Below are 23452 nucleotides of genomic sequence, written 5' to 3' on the forward strand. Positions count from 1 at the left end.
AGTCTTCATTGCTTTGATACAACATAACAATATTTGTTAAACGAAGCATGAAATTATATTAAGCAAAAAATGAATTTTTTACTAATTTGTTCTTCGCTGTTGCTTTTTTTGAGGCATGAAAAAAATCTTATAGAGGAAATTCTATTTCATTGGTTTATGTTTTAATCTTTAGGTGGAAATGTATGAATACCTACACACAGTTGACATTAACAAGAACACCATAGCCTACTCAAGTTAAGACATGTTTTCATTGCAGCTGTTAGTATGTGATAACATTAGATTTAATGATTGTTGGAGGTAATAAAAAATTTGGAATGGCATTGGATCCTTATTTTTAATTGCATTCTCTTCCTTAATGTCTGATACACAATACATTCATTTAAGTGCTAAGCACGTTACTCTAAATTTTCTGTTGGAAAACTTTGGTATCCAGAGAGTGTTTAGAGATTACTAAATAATAATTTAAAAATTAACAGAAATAACAAAATAATAAATACAGATATGAAAAAAATAAGCCTCACAAATTTGCAGGTGAAAAAGTCATCATTCTGTTTTTCCAAGAAACAGTTGAACAGCTCTGTGACTGGCAGAATCCTCGGGGGGAAAAAGGTTAACCACCAATGAAGCAAAAACATACGACACTGAGAAAATAATTAGCATTTGAAACAATGAAAAAGGATTGGGAAAAGAAAGCATTTGAAGCACATTAACATACATTTGCTATTAAGTGTCAAGAAAAGGTAGGTAGTTCTGAATAGAAATCTTTTTTCCTCTTTTGATAGTCAAGAAATTATCACAAATTGAAAATCAGTAAACAGGAAAAATACCAGAATCTCTTTGCACAGCTTGTTGACAATTGGGAATTGGTTTCCAAACAACAAACTGAGAGAAAGTATTATGTATCTACTTAGACAACACAGTCATATATTGCAATGGTTTCTTAAGAATAAAAATATTTAAGAATACAAGAATCAACAGTTGCTTTTAAAATTATTTTCTTTCTGAAACAATGCAGTCAAAACTAAAATCTGTATAACTGTGCCTCATTCTGCTCCAGGGTGTTCTTCGTTTAATTTACCAGACTGATCTCCCTGAGTTGTGCAACACCTACACATCAGGGTCCCCAAGGGGCTCTTCCACAGACACCCCACGCTGGCGCTCACCAGTTCATGTCCAGGTGGGAACTCACCTTACTTTGAGAATCAGACATTCCACTACTCAAATGGACTTTGATGTTTAAATGAAGGGAGGAAATGACAACCTTGTAATTTCACCATTATTTCTTTTTTTTTTTATTAAAATATGTTTCTGTCACTTTCCTAAAGCAATTATCACATTATTAAAAGGACTGAGGTTACTTGCAAATATCAAGCTTCAAGTTTTATACACACAAATTATTTATTCTTTCACTATTATTGTGAATCAGAGCTCGGGTTACTTTTACATGTTTCTATCTTATATTGCAGTGTAAAGAAGGAAATTTTCAGTCATAACCATTCACCACATTAACAGATAAATTCTTCAATATCCTTTCCAAAAATGGAAGTGTCTCCTCAAGCTGCTAATTGTCACAAGGGCTAGAAGCCTGTTCAAAACTCTCTAAGATCAACAGTCGAGCTGCATGGTTCAATTATTTAATTTTGGTTACAAAGCCTGCAGAGCTCCCAGTGGGTAAATCCTGGTAATAATTCTGTTCTACCTGTATCTGTAACAAGCCAGAGAAGCTGAGAAGATAATTTTTATGTTTCTAATTCCCCACTGGTTGGACTTTGCTGCATGCCTGGTGATGGCATGCACTCAAGCATATAAAAGAGGCTTAGCATTTCTCAGCATGCAGGGCAGCTGCAATCCAGCCCATGAATTGGTTCAGCCACAAGCAGAAGGCATGCTAGAACACTGCCACAAAACAGTGCTGAGGGGTATATCAAATATGCCTTCTATCAAATCCTGCTGTTTCTAAAACTGGGGAACACAAAGATTTTCTCATTGCATTCTAGATGTATTTTTCCAAGTCCTGTTTAGCTAGACGTTGCCCCCGATCTGCTTTAAAAAAGAACCATTCTAAAGAAATCTAATAAAAAATCCTGTATTTTAAATTATTTTCCCCAAAGAAAAAAAATGAATTTCAGAAACCTTATTACTTTATATATGAGCTTTCAGTTTTGAATGATTTTCTCCACTTCTGTAGAATACATCTAAGTCACTAAATATATTTTCTAAGTAATTTCCTTTTCCCAGAAAGGGTTTTGATAATAATTAGTGATCTTTTTTCTTCTGTTGATCATGATTTTTTTGTGGATCTTATTTTACCGAATTCACCTACTTATTTCTACAACCCCATGAATGCTTAGACATGTTTTATCCTGTAAAACCTGTTTTGACCAAAGGACTCCCTTAAATGTAATTTGCAATATTAGTTTCTGATAGTGTTCTTTGCAATTAATCTTGACAGGGCAACAATTTGCATTTTTTAAAAGAATGTTGGTCATTTTAGCTGCCTGTTCTTTCTGGGCTTAAAGATAACCAGTTTGATGGTAGTGTAATAGGTTACAGGAGAATATTTTGGGAAATAGAATTTTAAAGACCATGACAGTTGAAAAGGAGCAGAAGAAAGCAGTAATGAATGTTATTGTCAAATTTGTTTCCTAAAAGCCTTCTGTTAGGCATTCTAACTCTTCAGTCAGACACACTTCAATCTCTTTGAAACAGGCACAGAACCACAACAATGGCTTTGTCGTCAAGAAGTTCTATATCCAGATTATTACCTTCCAAGAGGAGTTGTGCTATTCCTCTTCATGGACTGAAGTAATAAAATTTAAGTCACAGAATTACTTTTAAATTTTTCGAGAACTTAGAGATTTATTTCAGGTTAAAAAAAAAAAGGTACTTTAGTTTTTAAAGCCTTTCCCATTGTTGTGACCTTTCTAAATCACAGTGAAATTCTGGAGAAAAAAAAAAGTTCTATACAAACTTTTAGGACAGATAATAAAGCACAAAAGTACAGTGGCTTTACTATGTCTGACTAAATGGACATGAAGCCCAGCAATTTGTTTCCAAAATTAATTGCCCCTATAACTGGAGGCTTAGGAAACAGTAAGAACACTTTTGATGTCTCTGTCCAACAGAATTAAAGCAGTCTTGCTTGGATAGCATTTTTGGATAGCATTTAACCCCAGGCTTCTACTCAGAGATGAACTTTGAACGTTTCCAAGGATGGGAGTCCTTGGACAACTTTTCCAGTGCTGCAGCCCTCTCCTAGTGAAAAGATTTTTTTCTAATTTCCAGACTATATCCCAGGAACCACTGTTTAGTCCCCTTGTCCATTGTATGTAGAGTTAGGGTTAGCACAACCAATTCCCATACATTCTGAGCAGGACACTCATGATTTTCTAGACTTCTGTTTCTTTTATTTAATTCGCATAATATTTTTTCCAAAGTAATCTCTTTTATAAATGGAAGAATCCTTCCAATGAAACTGTACTTCTTGCAAAGCTAGTGCAAATGGTTCAGAAGATGGTTAGTCAAACATTTAACAAAACTAAGTATGGGATGCAATTATTATTATGATTTAATGAAATTAATCTTCATATTGTTGTACTGTTGATTTCCCCCCACTCTTCCCTCAGAAAATAATAGTCTTTAAGAACAAAGAAACAATAGTTTTCAAAGGCTGTTCACCTTGGAGAAAGTAGAAATATTTACCATATCAATACAGTCCTCATGAATTTTCAGAAATTCAGACAGTGTTTTCCTTAGAAATTTATTTCCTTTTGTGGTTGCAACATTGTATGTCCTCATTACTCATGAGAAAATCTGGGAAATACACTGTTTCAGTTAAACTGTACAAAGCTCTGGGTTAACAAGACTCAAAATGAAATAAGCATTTCTTCCTAACATTATACTTATGCTTATTTTATGCCTCCAAATTAGACCAGATTAATTAATTTGAATCATATTAAGAATACAGGTGTATTGCAAAAGCAATATACAGAAACATCAATCTTTTCAGGTCCCATATTGAGTAAGTCAGTTTTGAATATTAAGAGGGTATTACATCATTTCACCATGTAATAACAGTGATAAAGTATTTAACAATATCTGTATGCTTCCAAAAGGCTTATTTTCCACTCAAAATGTTAATTCGTCTCTAATTAGTATTTATGGCAGAATTTCTCTTTTCCAGCTGGTCATGCCACACGTTATAATACAGGTAATTGTGCTTTCACTGCCACATAACTAACTCTGCCATGCATGCATAGCATAGTCAGAATATATGCAGTAAGTCTGAGACTTCCTCAAATATCATCACACACATTAGTTCTTCTCTGTTCCTCATCTCTCTCTGGGTATATTACTAGAATAATGCTAGTTTTGTGAAAACAATTCATTTTGCCTGCTCCTGACCTTTTACTACTCTGGTTTGTATGAAGTTTTGTGAGTTGGTTCATTTATTTTCTCGGGATTGCCACTTCCTGCTTTTATGATTGTTTGAAACTGCCATTTCTCCCATGCAAGTGGACAGGTTTGTATAATTATTCTGTGCATGTCTTCTCCCCAGAAAAGAAGAGAGCATGTGACCTAGAAATATGGTACTCTAGATCCAGTTGCCTGAGCCAGAATCCATCTTATCCCAACATGTCCCTGTTCAGTTAATTCTGGTGCATCACTTAGACCCCTTGGCTATACTCTTTCGAGTTTCTGGAGCATGTAACAATTTACATATAGTGAAGAAACTTTAGAGGATCTCAGGTAATAAAATTAACCCAAACTGTGAGAACACAAATTAAGCCACAGCAAGATACAATGAGGATGCAAAGCCAAAAAAAGATATCAGATAATGAGAGTAGGGCTCTGGGACATCTGAGTTTCACCAGCCTACAGTGGCAAGACCACAAGCACAGCAAATAAGCTTGTTTATTGCATCTAGGTCAACTTGGTCAAAACAATGCCTGCACAAATGTTTCTACACACAAATAATGGCTAAACTGCAAACTGTATAATTGGGCCACAGTTAATTGGGCACAAGAGCAGCTCATATATGCAAAATGCTAACTAAAAAACAGCCTTGTACAGTAATTTCCTTTCAGAGTCACAGTTTCTTGTACTTAAATTGCTGCAATTGACAAATTAAGCAGCAAACAATAGAAGAAGAATTTAATGTGACTTGTTTTTTTAGCAATTCTCCCAGGCAAAACACTTTGAGCACTATTATTCAAGATTACTCCTCGGAAGATGACTTTACCCAGCCTTTTTTAACTCTCTTGGATTCCTATGGCAAGGAACCCATAGGCTGTATAAAAATGATGTAGGTGAAATGGGTATATAATTCTTGCAGGCATATTAATTACTTTGATTATTTTGGGTTTTTTTTAACCAAATAAGTCCAGATAAGAGGCTACTCTCATTCAGACTGCACAAAGATTCCTTACAAAAACATTATAACTAATTAGTAAGTAATTATACATGAATTTCATGATGCATATAGAAGTGAAGAGAGTATAGATTATTGATTATATACTTTGGAGGTTGCTATTAACACTCAACACTGGAAAGTCCCTAATTTATATGTGCATGCTTTTTAGATGTTAAGGATCATTCAGACAAATAAAGATTTCGAAAAAGATAAAAATAATTATTTCCAGTCTGTGAAATATGAAATAATTTGCAGAAGCAAAATTTAAACAAGAAATGGATTTCGTATATTGCCAAGGACTACTAGTTAGGAAAATTATATTGTATTTGTCTCTAAAATGATCCAGAATTATTTTTGCCTTTGTATATAATCACTTCCAAGTACTGCAAAGTATGGGATATTAACCCACTGATATGGGGCAGAAGTCTGAGCAAATAGAAATAAAATTGCCTCATTACAGTCAAGAAGAATGAAAGCTAAATCAGGGAGAGACAAATTCTTAGATTATGGATGTATCTTTACATTTTTGTATTTAAATTATTATTAACTCTACACTTGTCTGAGCACAAAGAACCAGTGTCAGTATTTCCTGTCCAAAGCTCATTTATTTTCTGTCAGATTTATTTAAACACTGAGTGTTCTTCCAGATGTGCACAGAACACTATGAACTACTGCTCTTTTCTAAAATATTGTTATTATATATTACCATATTATTATTTTATTATCACCATTAGTAGTTTTTATTTAGGGTAACATTGTAAATAGCTTTAAAACAGCTATTTACAATGTAGTTACATCAAAATTATGAAGCTACTTATTCTCATATAGATTGTATGTACCTAAAAAGTTCACGGTATTTTACTTAGTGCCTGAAATTTTATCTTGTTTGGACAGAGCTAAAGATCAATTGCCACTATATGGTCCAGTGGTGTTAATTTTTTTCTGCTTCCTACTCAGTGAATTTACAACTTTCCTTCCATTAGTGGACCACATGATAAAAGGACATGCGTTGTTGTCAGCACTGAGCAGCTGTTTAATCAATTTAACTTCAATTTGTTGTCACGAGGAAGTGTCTGCAAATCTGTGTGTATCAGCAGGTACAGCAGTGCTCAGTCTGCTGCCAGAGGACTGAGCCAATAACACACAACCAAGAGAACACAGATGTTCACTTGTCCTTCTTTCCCAGGCACTGAGGGAGACGGGAAGGGACCCCTTCAGAACGGGATGCACTGAGCATAGCATGAGCACATTAGCACAGGAGGGAAGAGCAGCCTCTCTGGATGCCACTGTGTAAGGCAGATGCCATCCTTTCTCCTCCCTTCCCGCTGATCTGCACGACAGGCACAGCATGGCTCCCAGAATAACTCTTCTTTGAGCCACACTGTGCCTGTCGTGCAGATCACACTAAAAACAACACTTCTTCAAAATGACTGCAATTTATTAGTCTCTGAAGAAATACAACAACAGTGCGTGACCCTTTACACTTCTTCCATTTATTCACTTGTAGCTACAGGACTGGAGGACCTTCCCTTCTCTGATTCTCCCAGCATGGTTCTATTTTCTCAGTGCAATCAATTCACGTAGTTTCATTCCACCCTCCTAGCACTACATAAAGAACAACTAAGCAAAATCTTTTGAACCATTTCAGTTCTCAACTTCCATGATCCAGAATTCTTTAGCCATTCCTTCAGTATTCCAAAGGTTCTTATTAAAACATATCTAGAGAGAGAGGTATTTCGTTTGCGTAACTGCAATTTCTACAAAGTCGGCGACTTTTTCATCTTGCATGCAAACTTGGAGCATTTACACAATTGACCAACAGCAAGGACCTGCAGTTTATTTTAATTGTGAGGTTTTCAGCTTTTCCCCCTTCCATTCCAAAAATTTCAATACGTTCTTTTCATGAGAACTTTAGCTCTGATGTTCCCACCCAGCAGCAAATGAATAGGTTAAGTCTTTGTAACTGTAGATTAGCCTGTAGCCATTTGAGAAGCAAGCTGCTCATATCAAGAATTGCCTCAACTCCTGACCTCCAGTGACATGCAGAAGGATGCTGCTTGACTGATGGAGATCTTCAGTTACTTCTGAGAAGGGTCTTCTGTACCACATAAGAGAGACACTTCCTTTTGCCTAAACATCAAATTCACAATAACCCAACCAAAAAGATAATCGTGAAGTAAAATGGAAGGAGTTGCATGGATACACTTAAAATATTATGCAGATGAAAATGAAAACTGTAATACAGAAAAAAAAAAAAACCTACAAAAAACCCCTAAGAAAACGTATACCTTTCTGCTTAAATATCTTGCAAATTTTCCAGAAGAAATTATTTAAGATCTGCATACTCTGAAATTCTATTTGTAGCCTAGATTCTATGGCTTCGAGTGGCTTTAGAAAAGCTGAAGAAAACTGATAAAGAAGCAAATAATTATACAAATCAAAGTAGCTAGGACTTAAAGGAAAGAGATTGCAGAAGCTGTATTTATGAGCATAAATATTAGACAGATTTAATTAAAGAGCATACCCACCCATGCTCTCTGTGATAGATGTCTTATCATTTGACAAAGGTTTTTTTGGACACCAGTTTTATTTGTTTTGGCTAATGAACAAAAAATTTTAAAATATTCTAATTTAGAAAACATTACATCCTATAAATACTTCACAGGTGATTATGTAAGTAAACTGAATTATTCAGTGCCTCTGAAGACGGCAGGAATATTATCATAGAAATATGATAGATAGTACATAGAATATTATTATAGAAAAACATTAATGCAATTCCTATTAGTAAGAGCTCTGCAACAGTAGGAAGATAGTAAACATTAAAATATTGATAAACTTAAATAGCATATTAGTGCTACTAGAACTAATCTTGTAGTCATGCAGGGGCAAAGGATATTACAGAATCATTTTCTTCCTATTTTCTGTGATTGTCTCTGTAAAAACACACAGATAAACATCAAACTAAGATATAGGAAAGACATAACAATATCAGAAGAAGGTGCAAAAATTTTCAGTTCAGAGAGAAATATATAAGGAGGTAACAACTCCCACAAATAAATCACACCACAACTACTCTTCCATCTTACTTTGTTTTTCCGTTGCCTTTCATTTCTTCATTCCTTTGCTGAAATCAACATGGGTGGGTTGGGATCATCAGTTTTGGAGGTCTTCTCAATTTTTTTGACATTCAGAGATAAACAGCAAAAAATTCTGTTTTTTTTTCAATAAAGGGTGGGAGATGCTTTATTTCCTCGTGAAAATTACTGTTTTACTGACACAATCAGTAAATTTAACTAACAGCTGAAAAAAAAACAACATTAGCATACACGGATGTATGTGTAAGTATAACCTTACCTTAAATACAATGTGCATAAACACCATTTTTTAAAATTTCTTGGATCTAAAACTGTAGTTTTCAAGTGACATGTTATTATCATCTGCTCTTGTACATTGTGCTAGTACACAGGACACCTGTGTCAATGTTGATTTCTTTTGATGCAGCTGTTAAAGGTGTGAACTGTCTGTATTGGTTGACACAAAAATTCAACACAAAAATTCAAAGAAGTTGCATTTGGAACAGTCACAGAAAGTTCAGTAATTTTCCGTAAAATCTAAGAATTGTTTTCAACTTTGTCTAAGGCTAAAATAAATTTAACTGTATTAAATTGCATCTCACAGTGAGTATTATAAAATATGTGGACTGCTTGAATAATATGATCCTGTTAAAAGTGCACATTAGAGGGTTTTTTATTGAATTACCTGTTAAATTAAAGGCTCTCCATGACAAAGTTAGGGCATCAAACAGGAAATTATAAGCTTCTGGGACTCACAGAAAGCCTACAGCTACTGCAGAGGGGACTGCATAAACCAGGGTCTGAAGGTGTGTCAAAGAAAGTCCAAATCCTTTATCAGCACTAAACACTAATTTTGTAAACTCTCCTGACCAGCTTCCTAGATGTAGGAATTTGCTTCTGTTAAAACCGCAATTGATTTAATACATGTAGATTTTTCATACCCAGATTTTTTGCATCACCATATAATCAGTTCATCTCATCATAAAAAAACCTCTGTTGTTTAAGCCTGGCTTCACAAATACTTGTTAAACAGCATACAGGATTCAACAGGAAGGATGCCCCAGGAGTTCTTTTACTTGGAATGTTAGGTTAAAGAAACATGTCACATTTATTATGGTATTTACCTAAAAAGCCCATTTGAATTTGTTTTGAAGATAAAGGAATCTTGAAATATCCTTCAGAATCATTAGCTATATATTTTTCTACAAAATGTGCAAAACTGAAATAGCCTGTGTACCTACATGTGTCAAATAACAACTATTCTCATGTTGCACATCCAAAAAGAAACATCACTGCAACTCCCCATTGCTAAATCTTAGACAAAATTCCCTGAATAAAGGCTGAAAAAAGGTGCTTTATGAAGTTGTTCCAAATATGGAGGAAACAGAGCTGTACTGAACATTCCAGTCCGGGTGGGAGTGGTTTAAAAACTGAATACAAATTGCAGTTGCTGTACCTGGCCCTTGCACTGTCACCAGCCTGCCCAGCCTCTGGCCTCAAATCTTGCGAAGTTTGAGAGAATTTTACCAGAACTGTGAACAAGATACCAAATTCAGCAAAATTCACAGAACTGAAAGCCTGGCTTTTAAAAATACAGACTTAGCATTTTTAAGTAATTATTCCCTTAATTGTAATTTTTTTCCCTTTTTTTCTTTTTTTTTTTTTTTAGTTATAACTGACTATTGATCCAGAAAAAAAAAATTATGACAAAAATGTGACCTGTAAAGAAATGAGGGAGAGCAAGACAACAACAAGAAGTACAGCAGAAAAGACCAAAAAAATACCAAAACCTTTCACTAAGGAAAGAGTAGCGTAAACCTGGTTTGAATTGGTTGAAATTAATTTAGGAATTGATAAAAAGACTCTGTAATAAAGACTTCAAATGCTACCAAAACCAGCTTGTTTCCATTCTGAATGTCTCTTTTTATTTGTAAAGACTGGCATTACAATTGAAAAGGACTCAAAATGGAGTAATGTACACATCATTGGTGTTTCATGATGCAACTGATGGAGTCCCTGAATGGATATTGCTTCAGCTTTGCTTTTAAAAAATAATTTAACAAGAAAATCTTCAACTCCACTATCGATCACAGGTGGCAGAAATGAAAGAAAGGAAAAAAAAGAAACCAAAATTACTGTCAAATTCATAACATATATTCATATTGTTGGTTGATGACACTTGTTCCAGATGTACAATAAAGCCCACAACACTTTATTACTATGGATATAATTATTGTGAATGTTTTTTCATGTTGATCAACTTGTTTCTGAAGGTTGTTTTTTGATTGTTTTAAACTTGCATAATAAACATGCAATGAAATATTTCTTGTTAAAGTGTTTTTTGCAGCTGTCTTGTATTCATACAAAGATTTCATAAAGTAGCAGTGTTGTATCAGAGCATTACCAAAATAAGAGCAAAAAGCTAAAGAGGAAGGTAAATGTGAAATGAACTTGATGAGAATAACCTAATCTTGTCCTGAGACACTCCAGTCTTGTTAAAAAGATGTGCACAATCAAATCCCTTCCTCCCAAACCCACCAAAACCACAAAATAAATATTAAATTGGAAGGGAAGACATAAAGAAAAAAAAAATGTCATCATGCACTCATCTTCTGCATAGCTCAACCCACATATAGTAAGGCACTATTTCCCCACAACTTAGTGTCCACAACAATCTTTTTACGGTGCTCTGTGAACTACATATAGTTCCTTCCAGGATGATGAAATAAACAGACCAAATGAGTGTTGCTACCATGTCACCCCATGTGTGATCTTTTAGACAAGGGTATAATCTGGCAGTTTCAAAAATAAGCTGTCTCAAGTCTCTACTTGTGTGTGCATGTTATGTATAGGGACATCTTTTGTCTGTGCAAGTGGTTGGTTTGGTTCCAAAGTTGCTGTAATTTTTCATTGTTCTTTACTCCAGTGTTCTCAAAGCAAATACACAAGAAAATAAAAGTGCAGTTGGGTCATTAAAAACAGAGCTTTGGTGCTCCAAAATGCACACAGCTTTGGGTATTTAAGAAATCTTTTAGACATTCCAAAAAGAGCTGGGAAATACATGGACATTTATGTCCAGAAATTCCTCATTTTTGCTTAGTTGAGCTGGTCTTCGTATTGTTTTCGGAAGCAATCGCCAGCAGGGAAAAACTCCCAACACCGTTCCTGATACATTTTCCATACATATGATTCCTGAAAGAAACACAGTTTAAATTATTTAACTTGATTTAATGAGGAATCATCAACCATTACTTTTTCTCTTTTATTTATATATCACTTCACTTTTTTTATTCGTTGCATGCAAGGTTGTTGAACATCAATCTGCAAAATCATGTTAATTATTTTTATTAGTTTAGAATAGCTTTTAGGTTTTTGTCACCTGTTCAAAAAGCACTATCGAAATGCACAGAAGAGAACCAGGTAGTTTAGTTCTTTTTGCACATCAAGGAGCACTGTAAAGCTCAATTAAAGCCGGCCACAAGACAGATAACAGGGTAAGCAGAATATTTTCTGTCATAGAAATTTGATTGAATTTCTGCATCAGTCATTTCAAAACATGTCTACAAACAATGCATAAAGTAAAATGAACTTTATAGTCAGTATTTTCTCAGTCAGTGGTGTTTGGTATTTCTTCCTTTCTGATTATTTGTTTGGGTAGGGTTCTGTCTCGAGACATTCCAAAGAATAGTAAAGAATATGTCCATTTGTTTCCATTTTAATCACACCACTTAAATGTGGTTTTTATTATGAAAATTTCATGGTAGAAATGACATGTTACACCAGTTACAGAACCATAGAATAATTCAAGTTGGAAAAGACCTTCTAGATCATTGAATCCAACCATAAACTAGTGACAAGTCTACCACTAAAGCATGTTCCTAGAAGTTACGTAGTATGAAGTATGCTCAATTTTCAAACTATCACCTATCCCTATCACAGTATCAAAACTGAATAGTTAATAGAAATCTCTTTTCACTGCATACAGTAGGACACACTGCCAAGAAAACAGAAAGTGCATACAAAAAAGACTTTCAAAAATCTCAGTTAGTATGAAATTCTCAAACGATAAATGGATGTTCAAAAATAGCTAAGCAAACACATAAAATCTCGTACTGGACAAGGCTGAGATTTATGCAAAGAAGATGATTACAGCACACATGTCAGAGTTCAGAAAGAGTAAGCTATATAGATTTATAGCAAATCATCCTTCTGACCCAAGTCTGTAGGGTTATATATGTGATACTATACAGTTCTTTTGTGTTTTGATCTGCAACACAGGAATATTTGCTTAGTCAGCTGAAAGACTATCACTAGGAAAGAAAAAGACTGTAAATGTCATACATTTCTTAGTGACTTTTAGTATACTAAAAGGAAGTTGAAGGAAGCACCAGAAGTTTGAAAGAACAGAGAAGAACACAGTAGAAACCTCCAGAGGAAAGATCACATTTTTCATTTTAGATATATGCACAAGTTCTTTAATATGGACTTATTTAGGAATGCAGACATAAAAGATTATATGCAGATGGTAATAATAAAAGAAAAAGACTATTAAAAAAAGAATCAAAAGGGAGAAATGAAGAGTGTTGCTTTCACAGAATACTTCAATGTTCTGTTTCTCATTATTTTTGTTTATAGTATGTATTTATATTTTGTGGAAATAAAAATTTAAAAAGAACAGCTTCAGATACCAGAAAAGGAATAGAAAGGGCTTCAGAATTTATACACCCTAACATAAAGCAACCAAAGTCTTCAGAATTACTTAGAAGAATGAGAATTAGGTTCCATACCATACAGGTACTATGCATCAGAAAAATCTTACTTTCTTCTAAGCCTGAATGATTTTTATTTTAGAATCAGCTGACATTAATAGAGTTGTTCAACCTACCTGTCCTGTATGTTCGGTTTCATCTTTGTTAATAAGATACATCAGGAAAAACCTACAAGCAAAGAAACAGCTATCATGAATAGAGTGTTTGGCAAACCACAAGGAGATGGATATTCTTCAGCATGTACAGTGATAGTGCTGTTATGGACTTAGAAGTTCCAGACTTCTGTCCATGTTAATATTCTGAGACAAATTGAACACTTTCCTGACACTGTTGACATTCATTGTTCAATGAGTAGTACATTAAAATGCAGGATAGTCAGTTTGACTTACTGTAGTTAGCAACTCAGTTTAAATGAAGGTTTTCTAAACTTTCTAATCCAAAACTTAACAATAGACAACATTTTCTTGCCCATGAAAACCGACTTGGAAGCAGACAGAAAATGGTCATTGAAAATTTCTTTTTTCCTCTTCCCACACTGAATAAAAAAATGCTGAAGATATCTAAGAGATTTCTGCTGCTAGAATTGGGGATATTTTAGTAATGTATGCATTGGGGATATTTTAGTAATGTATGCAAGATCAACATGAGTAGAAAGGAACTTGTAATTTTTAAAAAAAGAACATTAGTCTTGAGGGTTTGAGCTGATATTCACTGGGTGATAATTTGAAAATTTCACTCATAAGAGACCTTCTCTCCAAACGTAAGTAAAAACATATAATATGATCATGCACAAAAAGAAAAAAAAAACCAACAATTCCCCAGGCATTTTAAAGCAAGTATGCTATAGTATGCTATTCGTTCAGTATTTATTAAATAGGAACAAAACCCCGTATTATAGTGCTTCCAATGTATTTTGTTTGTTTGCACAACCCGTTTTTCAGGTGGAAGGTCTTTATAGCCATGTTTGGCTTTGCAGTCTCATTATTTTGTGCATATACAATGTCAGTTTAAGAACACAAAGACACAATCCATCCCCTGCTTCATACTGACAGCACTAGTATGAAATACACTCTGGCACTGGATTTTCATACATGACAGGAACAGTATCATACAGTGGTTGTAGACCTGATAATTGGCTTTTTTTAGTTTAGTGGTCACTGGTGCTCTGCTTGGATTTTCCAGAGGTGGACCTGATGCCCTTGGTTGATCCCTCTCGTCTCTAGTTCCTCATTATAGTTCCCCTACCTCCCTTTGTCCCCGGTTCTCTTGGTCAGCCTCAGCACTCCACACAAAATATTTTGTCCAATGTAAGCTTTTTTTAGTCTTACTGCTGTGTTTGTTCTCTCTTTCCATCAGTCTCCAGGCCAGGTCATACTGTTCCTCTGTACCTTACACACCTCATTCAATTTTGCAATTTATGCAGTCTCTGCAGCCACGCATCAAGTTCATTTCTACCTACAACATACAAACTTCTTGTGCCACAACCAAGCTGGAAAGCAGGATATGAAACTTAATTAGTTAATTCCTTGCTGTCACTTCCCCAGAATAATACATTAAGAAAGTACAAGTGCACACCAAAGCTGAACAGCACTGACTATTACTTATGCAAATGAAGCAATCAGGTACCTGCAGAGGCTGCAAGGATCATGAGTTAGTGAGGAGTGCATTTTTAGCGTACTCACAAATAATTGGCCAAGTTGTGCTCCTGTAGTGTGTGTGTTTCAAAGCCATGAGGCACTGTATCAAAGTAGTCATTTCCTATTCCACAGATAAAGCACTTCGTCTAGAAGAAAGGGTACAGAGCACTTCAGCACTACATATAACACCTGGCCTCCTTTTAGAAAAGGCAAAAAAAAAGTAACAATACTCTTGAAAATGGCAATGCATCATATATAATGTGCACTGAACAAAAAGGCTTTTCTTTAATGATTCAGACAGGATACCTCAGTAAAAACACTTGAATAGGAGCATAGCTACCATCAGAATAGCTTCCTGCTGTTTAAAAAAAATAAATCTTTGTCAGTTCTAAGCGAACAGGTATCAGGAGACAGAATGGTATACAATGATCACAGCAGACTTTTTTAATGTTAGGCAGCACTTACTATGACACATGGCAATATTTACCTCAATGCTTGTCCAGCTGAAACTGAATATGCTGCAAGTTCACACTACAAAGTAAAGCTTGTTTGCAACACTTTCCTGACTTCTTACTTCAATGACAGAATAGAAAACCACAAAGTACAAGATACTTTCACACATATATTAGCCAAACAAAATTACATCTGAGATTAAATGTAACACGACCATGTTAAACACCCTCTGTAGAAACCTCTAGTTTGAAGATCCAAAAGACTTAAATAGCCACTGACATGCAATTCATTATAATTCATATTGTATGGTATCAGACCATGTACAGGACTGTATTTTTCTCTCAGTTTGAAAAATTATCCACTAGCAAAATCATATTTTGACTGAAAACATGCACTCGTGAAATCTAAAATAGGTGTGGTACAGCAACTGAATATTCTTACCTCCATGTCTTCCTTAACTTGCTCTTGCTGATCTCTTAACTCACCAAAAGCATCAATAATTAAACCTAGGGTTTAAGTTAAATGATAGTTAATGTTCAATAACAATTGTGACAAAGAATATCTGGAAATTCAGGGATAACATAACTCTGATAAAGAATATTAAATGAGAACCTTCTGTAGAAATAATAGAAACCAATATACACTCCAAAGGCAAGAAAACCATGAAGAAAAAAGAGCAAGCCAAAGAAACACCAGTAACATGTCTGGCAGTACCATTTCGAATTATAAATGGGACAAGCAGACTTTATTTTTATTCCCAGTGCTCTAGTCTTGACTTAGTACATTAAGATATATGTGGGTTTATGTGCCTTGCTTTTCTCTATGAAGAGAAACGTGGCCGCAGGTTTACAGTATTAAGGCCTTAATACAGAAAAAATAATACTGTACATTTAACAGAGATGAGATATTTATTACATGGCAGATTGCAGAAAGGCCCAGACCTCCATGCATGATGGAGCTCAAGATGGTTGTCAAGTAGTACAAGGTTCCACTATTGGAGCTCTGACAAAAGTAAAGGGTCATTTGAGGGAGATACAGAAAGAAGATGAAAAAGAAACACAGGCTTTATGGCTCACACTGTAAACTGCTTATAACCTTCCCTTCACTTACTCCAATACAAATAAGGACTAGCTCCACAATGATGATTGACACTCCTGTACCCAAATCTGGATAGTTAAGGACTCTATTCTTCAGCCACTCACAAAATGAAGAAATGAACCACATGAGATATGCCAACTCAGGGTATAAAAAATTTTCCACCCTCCCCAAGCCCTTTAAATAAAGCCCTTCTGCTTGAGTAAGAGTAATAAACAATTTACGAAAAGCTCAAAGTTGCTTCTTGAATTTCCTTATAGTGAGGGAGAAAGCACCCTTACTGCTGTCAAAATTATCCTAAGTTAGCTATCAGCAGACAGAAAGCAATGAGGTATCAGTATTTATGACAGCACGTGAGCCCAGCAGAACTGCTTATCAATTTTTCCAATATTGAGAATATACTTTGGTTAACTTGTGAGAACTTCAATAAAAAATGACCTTTAGGGCATTCTTGACAATATTTTAAAGGTATAGCATGAAAACAAACAGGGGTTTAAGTACTCCAGGTAATATCAGTAAACATAACTAATGCAAACATAATAAAAAACTCCTTGACATGTCAAAATAAGGTATCCACTATCCAGATTACAACAGTGAAATAGTTTCACTGAAATTCCAAAGCCAGCTAACAGCAGCTAACTTTCCACTGTCATTAAGCAGGCTGTACTAAAGCTATTTCATATCAAGCACTTTTTTACTCTTATACACTGTTCAAATAAGGAAGCATCACACAAAACAGTAATTTTATGTAAGAAAAGATTTAACCTCTTAAAGCTATGGTCCAATTTTCACACCACTATCACCAATCTGAAGATCTGCCAGATAGTAAAGAACTTATGGTGTTGGCAGAAGGAATACTGACAGCAGTACTGATTTTGTCCATGAAAGCTCATGTAGGTTGGGTTACACTGAAGGACAATTTTAAGTTGTGCCACAAGATTTCTATGGGAGACTTTTAGAAAGGGCAGTGACAAGACAGAAATTGCAGTGACATCAGTATTCTTGCAAAACATTTATTTTTTTTCTATTGATCCCGTTAGAGCCTGTTGATTTTAGAGAGACTCAGAAGAGCAGTGTGTGAGTCAACTGGGTGTGATTTTCTATATAAACCTATCCTTTGTGATCTGCCCTGCTGTTCTGTCTGAATCTTAGGTTTGTGATTACCGCAGCACTGAGACCTTTGTACTGCTGAATAATGCTTTCAGTCCCACTGTGGATTACAAAAACATACCTTGGATAATTGCAAGCAGGATGACAATCACAAAGAAGAAGAAAGTAATGTCAAAGATAATCCGATAGATTTCATATTCATCTCCTGCTGGATCTTCTATTTCATCACCAATGCCTCCTCCAGCACGTACTCCAACATACATATGAAACATGTAGCACTAGAAAAGACAAAACAATGTAATACAAAGGCTGTTTGCAGCTAAAAGCAAAAATACCCAGTGTTACAAATTCAATAATTGGTAGAACTGGTCTATGGTCTAGGAACTATGATATGTCAAGCCATCTTTTTCTCTCCTTTGAGATTATGCATATTTCTGATGGAGGGGAAATGATACTGTGCAGCTGAAGCTGCAGTATTTCCTGTTCTATCATTATGTAGCAGTTCAATAAGATCAAAAGTTCAACTACCAGAAGCCCAGCAGCATCCCATGATTCATGTAAAATCATTTCAGCAGTGTAAATAGGAAACATTATCACCATCATAGCCATCTCCTTTTCCAATTTCCCAGCTGAAAAGTGAATATTTTCCCTGTTTTTAGTGTTTCAAACTTAAAAATAAACAACCATCCCCCTCAAGCCAAAATAAAACAAAAAAAACCCCCACAACGAAGCAAAATATCTTTGTGAATGGTTGTGCAGAGAACAGGCTAATTATTGAAAATATCTGAGAATAACACTGGGAAATTATGATATAAAAGCTGGTATAATAGGTCTATCAGAGCAGTTACCTGGGATGCTGACAATACAGAATTTCCAGTTTTATCATGTTATAATTTAATAGAAAATTATGGTATCACTTTTTAGAGGTCTAGAGCAGGTGATTAGTTTTTTTCTTTAAGCACTTTTGCAAGCTGCAGGTAAAGGGTTCTCACCCTCTATCAAAAAATAGTGATGACAATAACTAACTCCTAAAACCTCACCATACAAAAAATTCCATTCTTCTATTTCTATGCCACACTGTCCCCAAAATCCCTTTTGTAAGAAATTAATATAGTACCATATGATGGTGAGTGACCCTTGCCTGAAAAATCTAACAATTTCTAAAGATAGTTTATACTCCAAGACTAAAAGGTAATAATTAACTTAATGAGTGAATTTAGTGTTACTTATGTAAAAGGTTTTGGTTTTTTATTGCTAAAAGGTTATGTATATTAATTTTCTGTTAAATCGCATTTCAAGTCTTAGTGTTTCCACAAGACACAACCCTGATTTTACAGCATATCACATGTTATTCTAACTAATTCCTGTACAATATTATAGCATTGTGGTACGAGTATTTTCAGATAATTACAGAGCAGGTCAGATCAGATCACTTAATGAGATCTCTGCTCCAAGCAGGGCCCACTGCAACCTCAGAAAAAAATGTTTTAGGCTTTATCCAAGTAAGTTCATTACAACTTCCTAAGGATGGAGCTATAACAACCTCTCTGAGCAATGTGAGCCATTTGGCTCCCCTCAGTCAGAAAACATTTTTCCACTTTATGTCCACAGTCTCCTGCCAGGCACTTCCTGCTAGGAGCTTGGATGTGTCTTCCCAGTAATCTTTCTGCAGACAATGGGAACTCCTCTTACCCACCCTCCACCCTGAGACTTCCTCTTCTCTAAACCAAACAAACCCAGTTTCCTCCACCTTTCTTCCCACAGCAAGTGCTCCAGCACCTGACAATTCAACAGCCCTTCACTGATTTGTGTTCCAGTTTATCTGGTTCTGGTGGTGCTGAATGTCCCAAACCAGACAAAAATAAAGACATACTATTCTAGTTTATCTATTTAGTTTAGTTATTTTAGACATATCTATTTATTTTATAAAATAAACAGTTTATCTATTTATTTGGCTTTTAAATGTTGTTGATTCCCTGGAAGAGATTAATGATGCATAGCACACTGAAATACATTTAACATGATTTTTTACATGATTTTTTTTTTTTTTGAGAGACATTAAGGGCAATGCATCTTGGAAATTCTTTTTGGTTTAAACTCTACCAGTCACATCTGCAAAGCCTGTCACTGTCTTAGTTAGTACAAAATAATTTAAGACAGTTCTGAACACTGTAGTTACCGAACTGCCTATTAAAGATATCTATGGCAATTCATGCTAAGAGAAACTGATGGATTTCAAAGCTGCTTGCCTATGAATGACCTGTTGAATTTCAAGATCTAGAAATGCAGCCCTTTAGCCAGCTCAGCTTCACAGCTTGTAGTTGTCTTGCATTTTTTAAACAGCTATAGCAAAGTGCAGTACCACATTTCTTTTACACCTTTATAGAGGAGTTTTTTGAGAATACACAATATCTATCTATTTGTTGAGGGTGTTCATCATATTTGTCCCTTTGTTTTCAACTGCAATCTTTCCTGCCTGCTGGCCAATGGTATGACTGTATGAACACCAATGAACAAGAAGGTCAGGACAAAATCACAACAGCTTGAGGAAAAAAAATTTAAAAAAAAATTAAAAAAAAAAAACAAACCAGAAAGCAGAACAAGCCTTACTGTTAGCATATCATCACATTTCATGTCTGGCATGTCACCGTCTTCACTCTTGTTGTAGAACTTGCGGAAAAAATTGAATGCCACTACTGTATACAAGTATACCACTACTGCCAGTAATCCCACTGTTAGGACAAGCTGGAAGAGAAAATTACAGAATGGATTCAACACCACTATGGAACTGTGATTTATCTTTTCTTTAAAAAAAAAAAAAAAGGAACTAACAATAAACTGTATGTAGCAGCAGCAGGGAAACTTTTACTCTTTATATATTTTTGTAATACAGAGTAATATATCTGCATATTCTCATGCAAAGATTGTGTATTTCTTTTTTTTTTTTATCAAACAATTACAAAGACAAATTACACAGAAATATAATTACAAAGACAAATCTTATAGATAGATAGACAAGGAAACATTGATTAGAATCATATGGAATCCCCAAAATCAGATGGAAGATCTGAAAACTCACTACCTAATAGTAATATTACTATCACCTAGTACATAATTAATTGAAATACAGTTATCTACTAATGTAATAGGAAAGCAACTTTATTTTTTACATGTATGAAATAACATATAAAAAGAAGCCTGTTCCTAATATTTTAATATCTCAGAAAAGCAGCAAGAAGTACTCCACTGCTCAACTGCAGCATCATTCAGATTTTGCTCTGAGCTTAATGGAAAGCAGCTGGGAGAGGGCTTCAGTAACCTGTAAATCGATATTTCACTCGTGTAGCTCCCAGATCTAAAAAGTTTCTTATAAATAATCCCCCCCTTAATTCATAGGCAATTTGCTAAAACTTCAGGACTATTTTAAAAGGGATTTTATGCTTACAAATCCCATTGTCTAGCTTCGTCATCCACTCAAGTTCTAGAGCTTATGATGAAAGAACATTTCTGCTGTCAACCTGGGGAGAGCCTGACTCAAGTAATGAAGTGATCTTTCCTGTGTACTCCTTAAGTAAAAAAGCTGAAAAGAGATGACAGTTGATACCTGTTTGCCATTGTGGGTAACTGATGACAGGATAGTCCGCAATGTCTTGAATCCCATTGCAATGTCAAGAAGATGAGCAGCAAAGAAAAAATTGTTGTAATGGCCAAGGACTGACATGGTCATGTACCATGCTAGGTAAAGGAAAGACTAACAAAAAAACAAGTACATTCAAAATAAAATTCATGGCTTTCATCTATAACTTAATTCAAGACAATAAGGAAAAGTAGAAATTTCTCAAATATGCTTTTTTTAAAATAGAAGCCAGTTCTTTTTAAACAGAGAATTTTCTAGATATTGTTGAGAATTTTCTATTCATGCAACAACATTAAATCCTCAAATACAAAGTCAACAAGATATGGGCAATATCAAGAAATTCAGAATTTATACTACAAAAACTAAGTTTGAAATTCTTAAACCCCTATTTGTAAATGTTGCTACTGTAAAAAGATTTTTTCTGATTTAAATTACTTTTAAAATTAATTTCTAAATAATTACATTAAAATATTAATGCCAAAAGTTAGTTAATGACAATTACAAAACAATGCAGGCAACAAAAGGAATTTTATAATTAATTTGAGCTACTAAAACTCCTGTTTAAACATATAAGTATTATTTTGGTTAACGGTGAATGTTAATTTCATCTGATCCTCTATCAATTAAATTTTTTTGACCTTAAAGACAAGTATTTACAAGAGAAATTATACTACATCCCTTAGAAAAAATACTAGTCCCAAACAAACACTGTTTATAGATCATGTTGTGTCTAGACATGGAGGTTTACTGTTTCCACTTTTCCTGAGTGGAAACAGTAAACTTTCAGATTACACTTTCATTTTCCATCTGTCCTAGTTCCAAAATAATTTTTCCCTAACCATTTTTTCTTACCAGTAAATTAAGTAACTAGGCAAAAAAAAAAAAAAAAATTGTAAGACTGAAAAATCTTATGGTGACTGACTTAAACTGCACTTTAACATTCTTGCTTATTTCTCCTTCGTTTTTTTTTTTTTGCTTTTAAAGACTCCCTTTTTCCAATTATTGAAATAATTTGTATCATTCTGTGGCATATCTTACTATTGGTTTCAGTGATACTAATTTAGCAATTTGAGATACCTTAACTATATTTATCTGACTGTGCTTCAGGAATATTCAAGTGTTCATAATAGTTATGAACAACAGGAAAAATGGCAATTAGCATTTATACAGTCAGTTTTCTAATTCTACAGTGCAGTGCTTTCTTATTGCTTCTAATAAAGCATATCAGAAATAGGGCAGCAATTGACTTGAGCAATTGAGGTTCTATTAACTACTACCAATGTAACTGTGAAAATATTTTGTAAATATATATGTGTAAATATACAGAAAATCTTCTTGTAGTAAAATAAATAGAATCCAGAGTATTTCACCTCTCTTTGAAGCACTTTGCATTAGCAAGTGCTTAGTTCATTTGAGAACATGAGTATATACATATATGCATAAACTGAGAAACTTACATTATCAGTGAAAACAACTCCTAATTTCCACATCTGATACTTAACATCAATGGAATTTAGCCTGTAAAAATAAAAAAAATGCATTTTATAGCAAAACACATCTGGAAAGCATTAAACATAATCTGTAGGAAGTGCATGGTCACATAGCAGCAGTCAACAGTTGATCAATTTCTTCAAAAGCTGAAATACATTAGAACCTCGTTCTAATTTAGAATTTTACTCTGGAATTAATCTGTCAAAAAAAAAAGGCCAAAATAAAATTCATAAGTACTGTTTTCAATTCATCAGACCTGATGCTGATTGATTTCTAAAATGTTATCATGCATACAAGTGAAATAAGCTGTCTTTAAAATCCATGGAGAAGAAAATATTTTATTTTCTTTTTAATGCAACCCACCTAAGCCTGAAGTAGCTAGTCAAAAAAGACAACCGAATTTGCACCCTAAAATGCCAATTCTTTACCTTAGTTATTATAGCATACCTTGAGTGACAAAATTAGATGTCATTAAAGACAGACAAATTTAGATCAGATGAACCTCAGCGCGTGTTCAGAAAATTGACCCATTTTTCTAAGGATATAAGGAAAATCATTAATGAAAATAGGATAATTCTTACCAGTTAACGAGTTTTGACATAGGTACTTAGGAAAAACTTCTATTAATGTTACTTTTTTTAAAATAGAAAGCATCCCATCAGATAAAAAACATTTTTTTATTAACTGCCAACTAGGTAGGAAATATCCTTTTTATTGCGCTGTGTCAAAATTTTGTGCCAGGCATGGAACAACATCAGCAGGTGATACTT

The 23452-nt window shown here is 34.4% G+C and overlaps 1 protein-coding gene across 1 annotated transcript in view; it reads right to left on the minus strand.

Annotated features, from left to right (window-relative positions):
* Positions 1-7239: 7239 nt before the first annotated feature.
* RYR2 (ryanodine receptor 2) overlaps positions 7240-23452 on the minus strand; it is a 384205-nt gene continuing 367992 nt past the window's right edge. Inside the window, exons 98-105 of the mRNA XM_041485449.1 lie at positions 22649-22709; positions 21159-21305; positions 20165-20299; positions 17676-17832; positions 15791-15855; positions 14942-15042; positions 13376-13427; positions 7240-11682 (exon numbers count right to left, since the gene is read on the minus strand). Of these exons, the coding sequence (XP_041341383.1) occupies positions 11587-11682; positions 13376-13427; positions 14942-15042; positions 15791-15855; positions 17676-17832; positions 20165-20299; positions 21159-21305; positions 22649-22709 (814 nt within the window). The 3' untranslated portion in view covers positions 7240-11586. The remainder of the gene's footprint in view (positions 11683-13375; positions 13428-14941; positions 15043-15790; positions 15856-17675; positions 17833-20164; positions 20300-21158; positions 21306-22648; positions 22710-23452) is intronic.

Source organism: Pyrgilauda ruficollis, unplaced genomic scaffold (assembly GCF_017590135.1).
Source record: "Pyrgilauda ruficollis isolate IOZ18807 unplaced genomic scaffold, ASM1759013v1 scaffold70, whole genome shotgun sequence".
NCBI classification, from domain to species: Eukaryota; Metazoa; Chordata; class Aves; order Passeriformes; family Passeridae; genus Pyrgilauda; species Pyrgilauda ruficollis.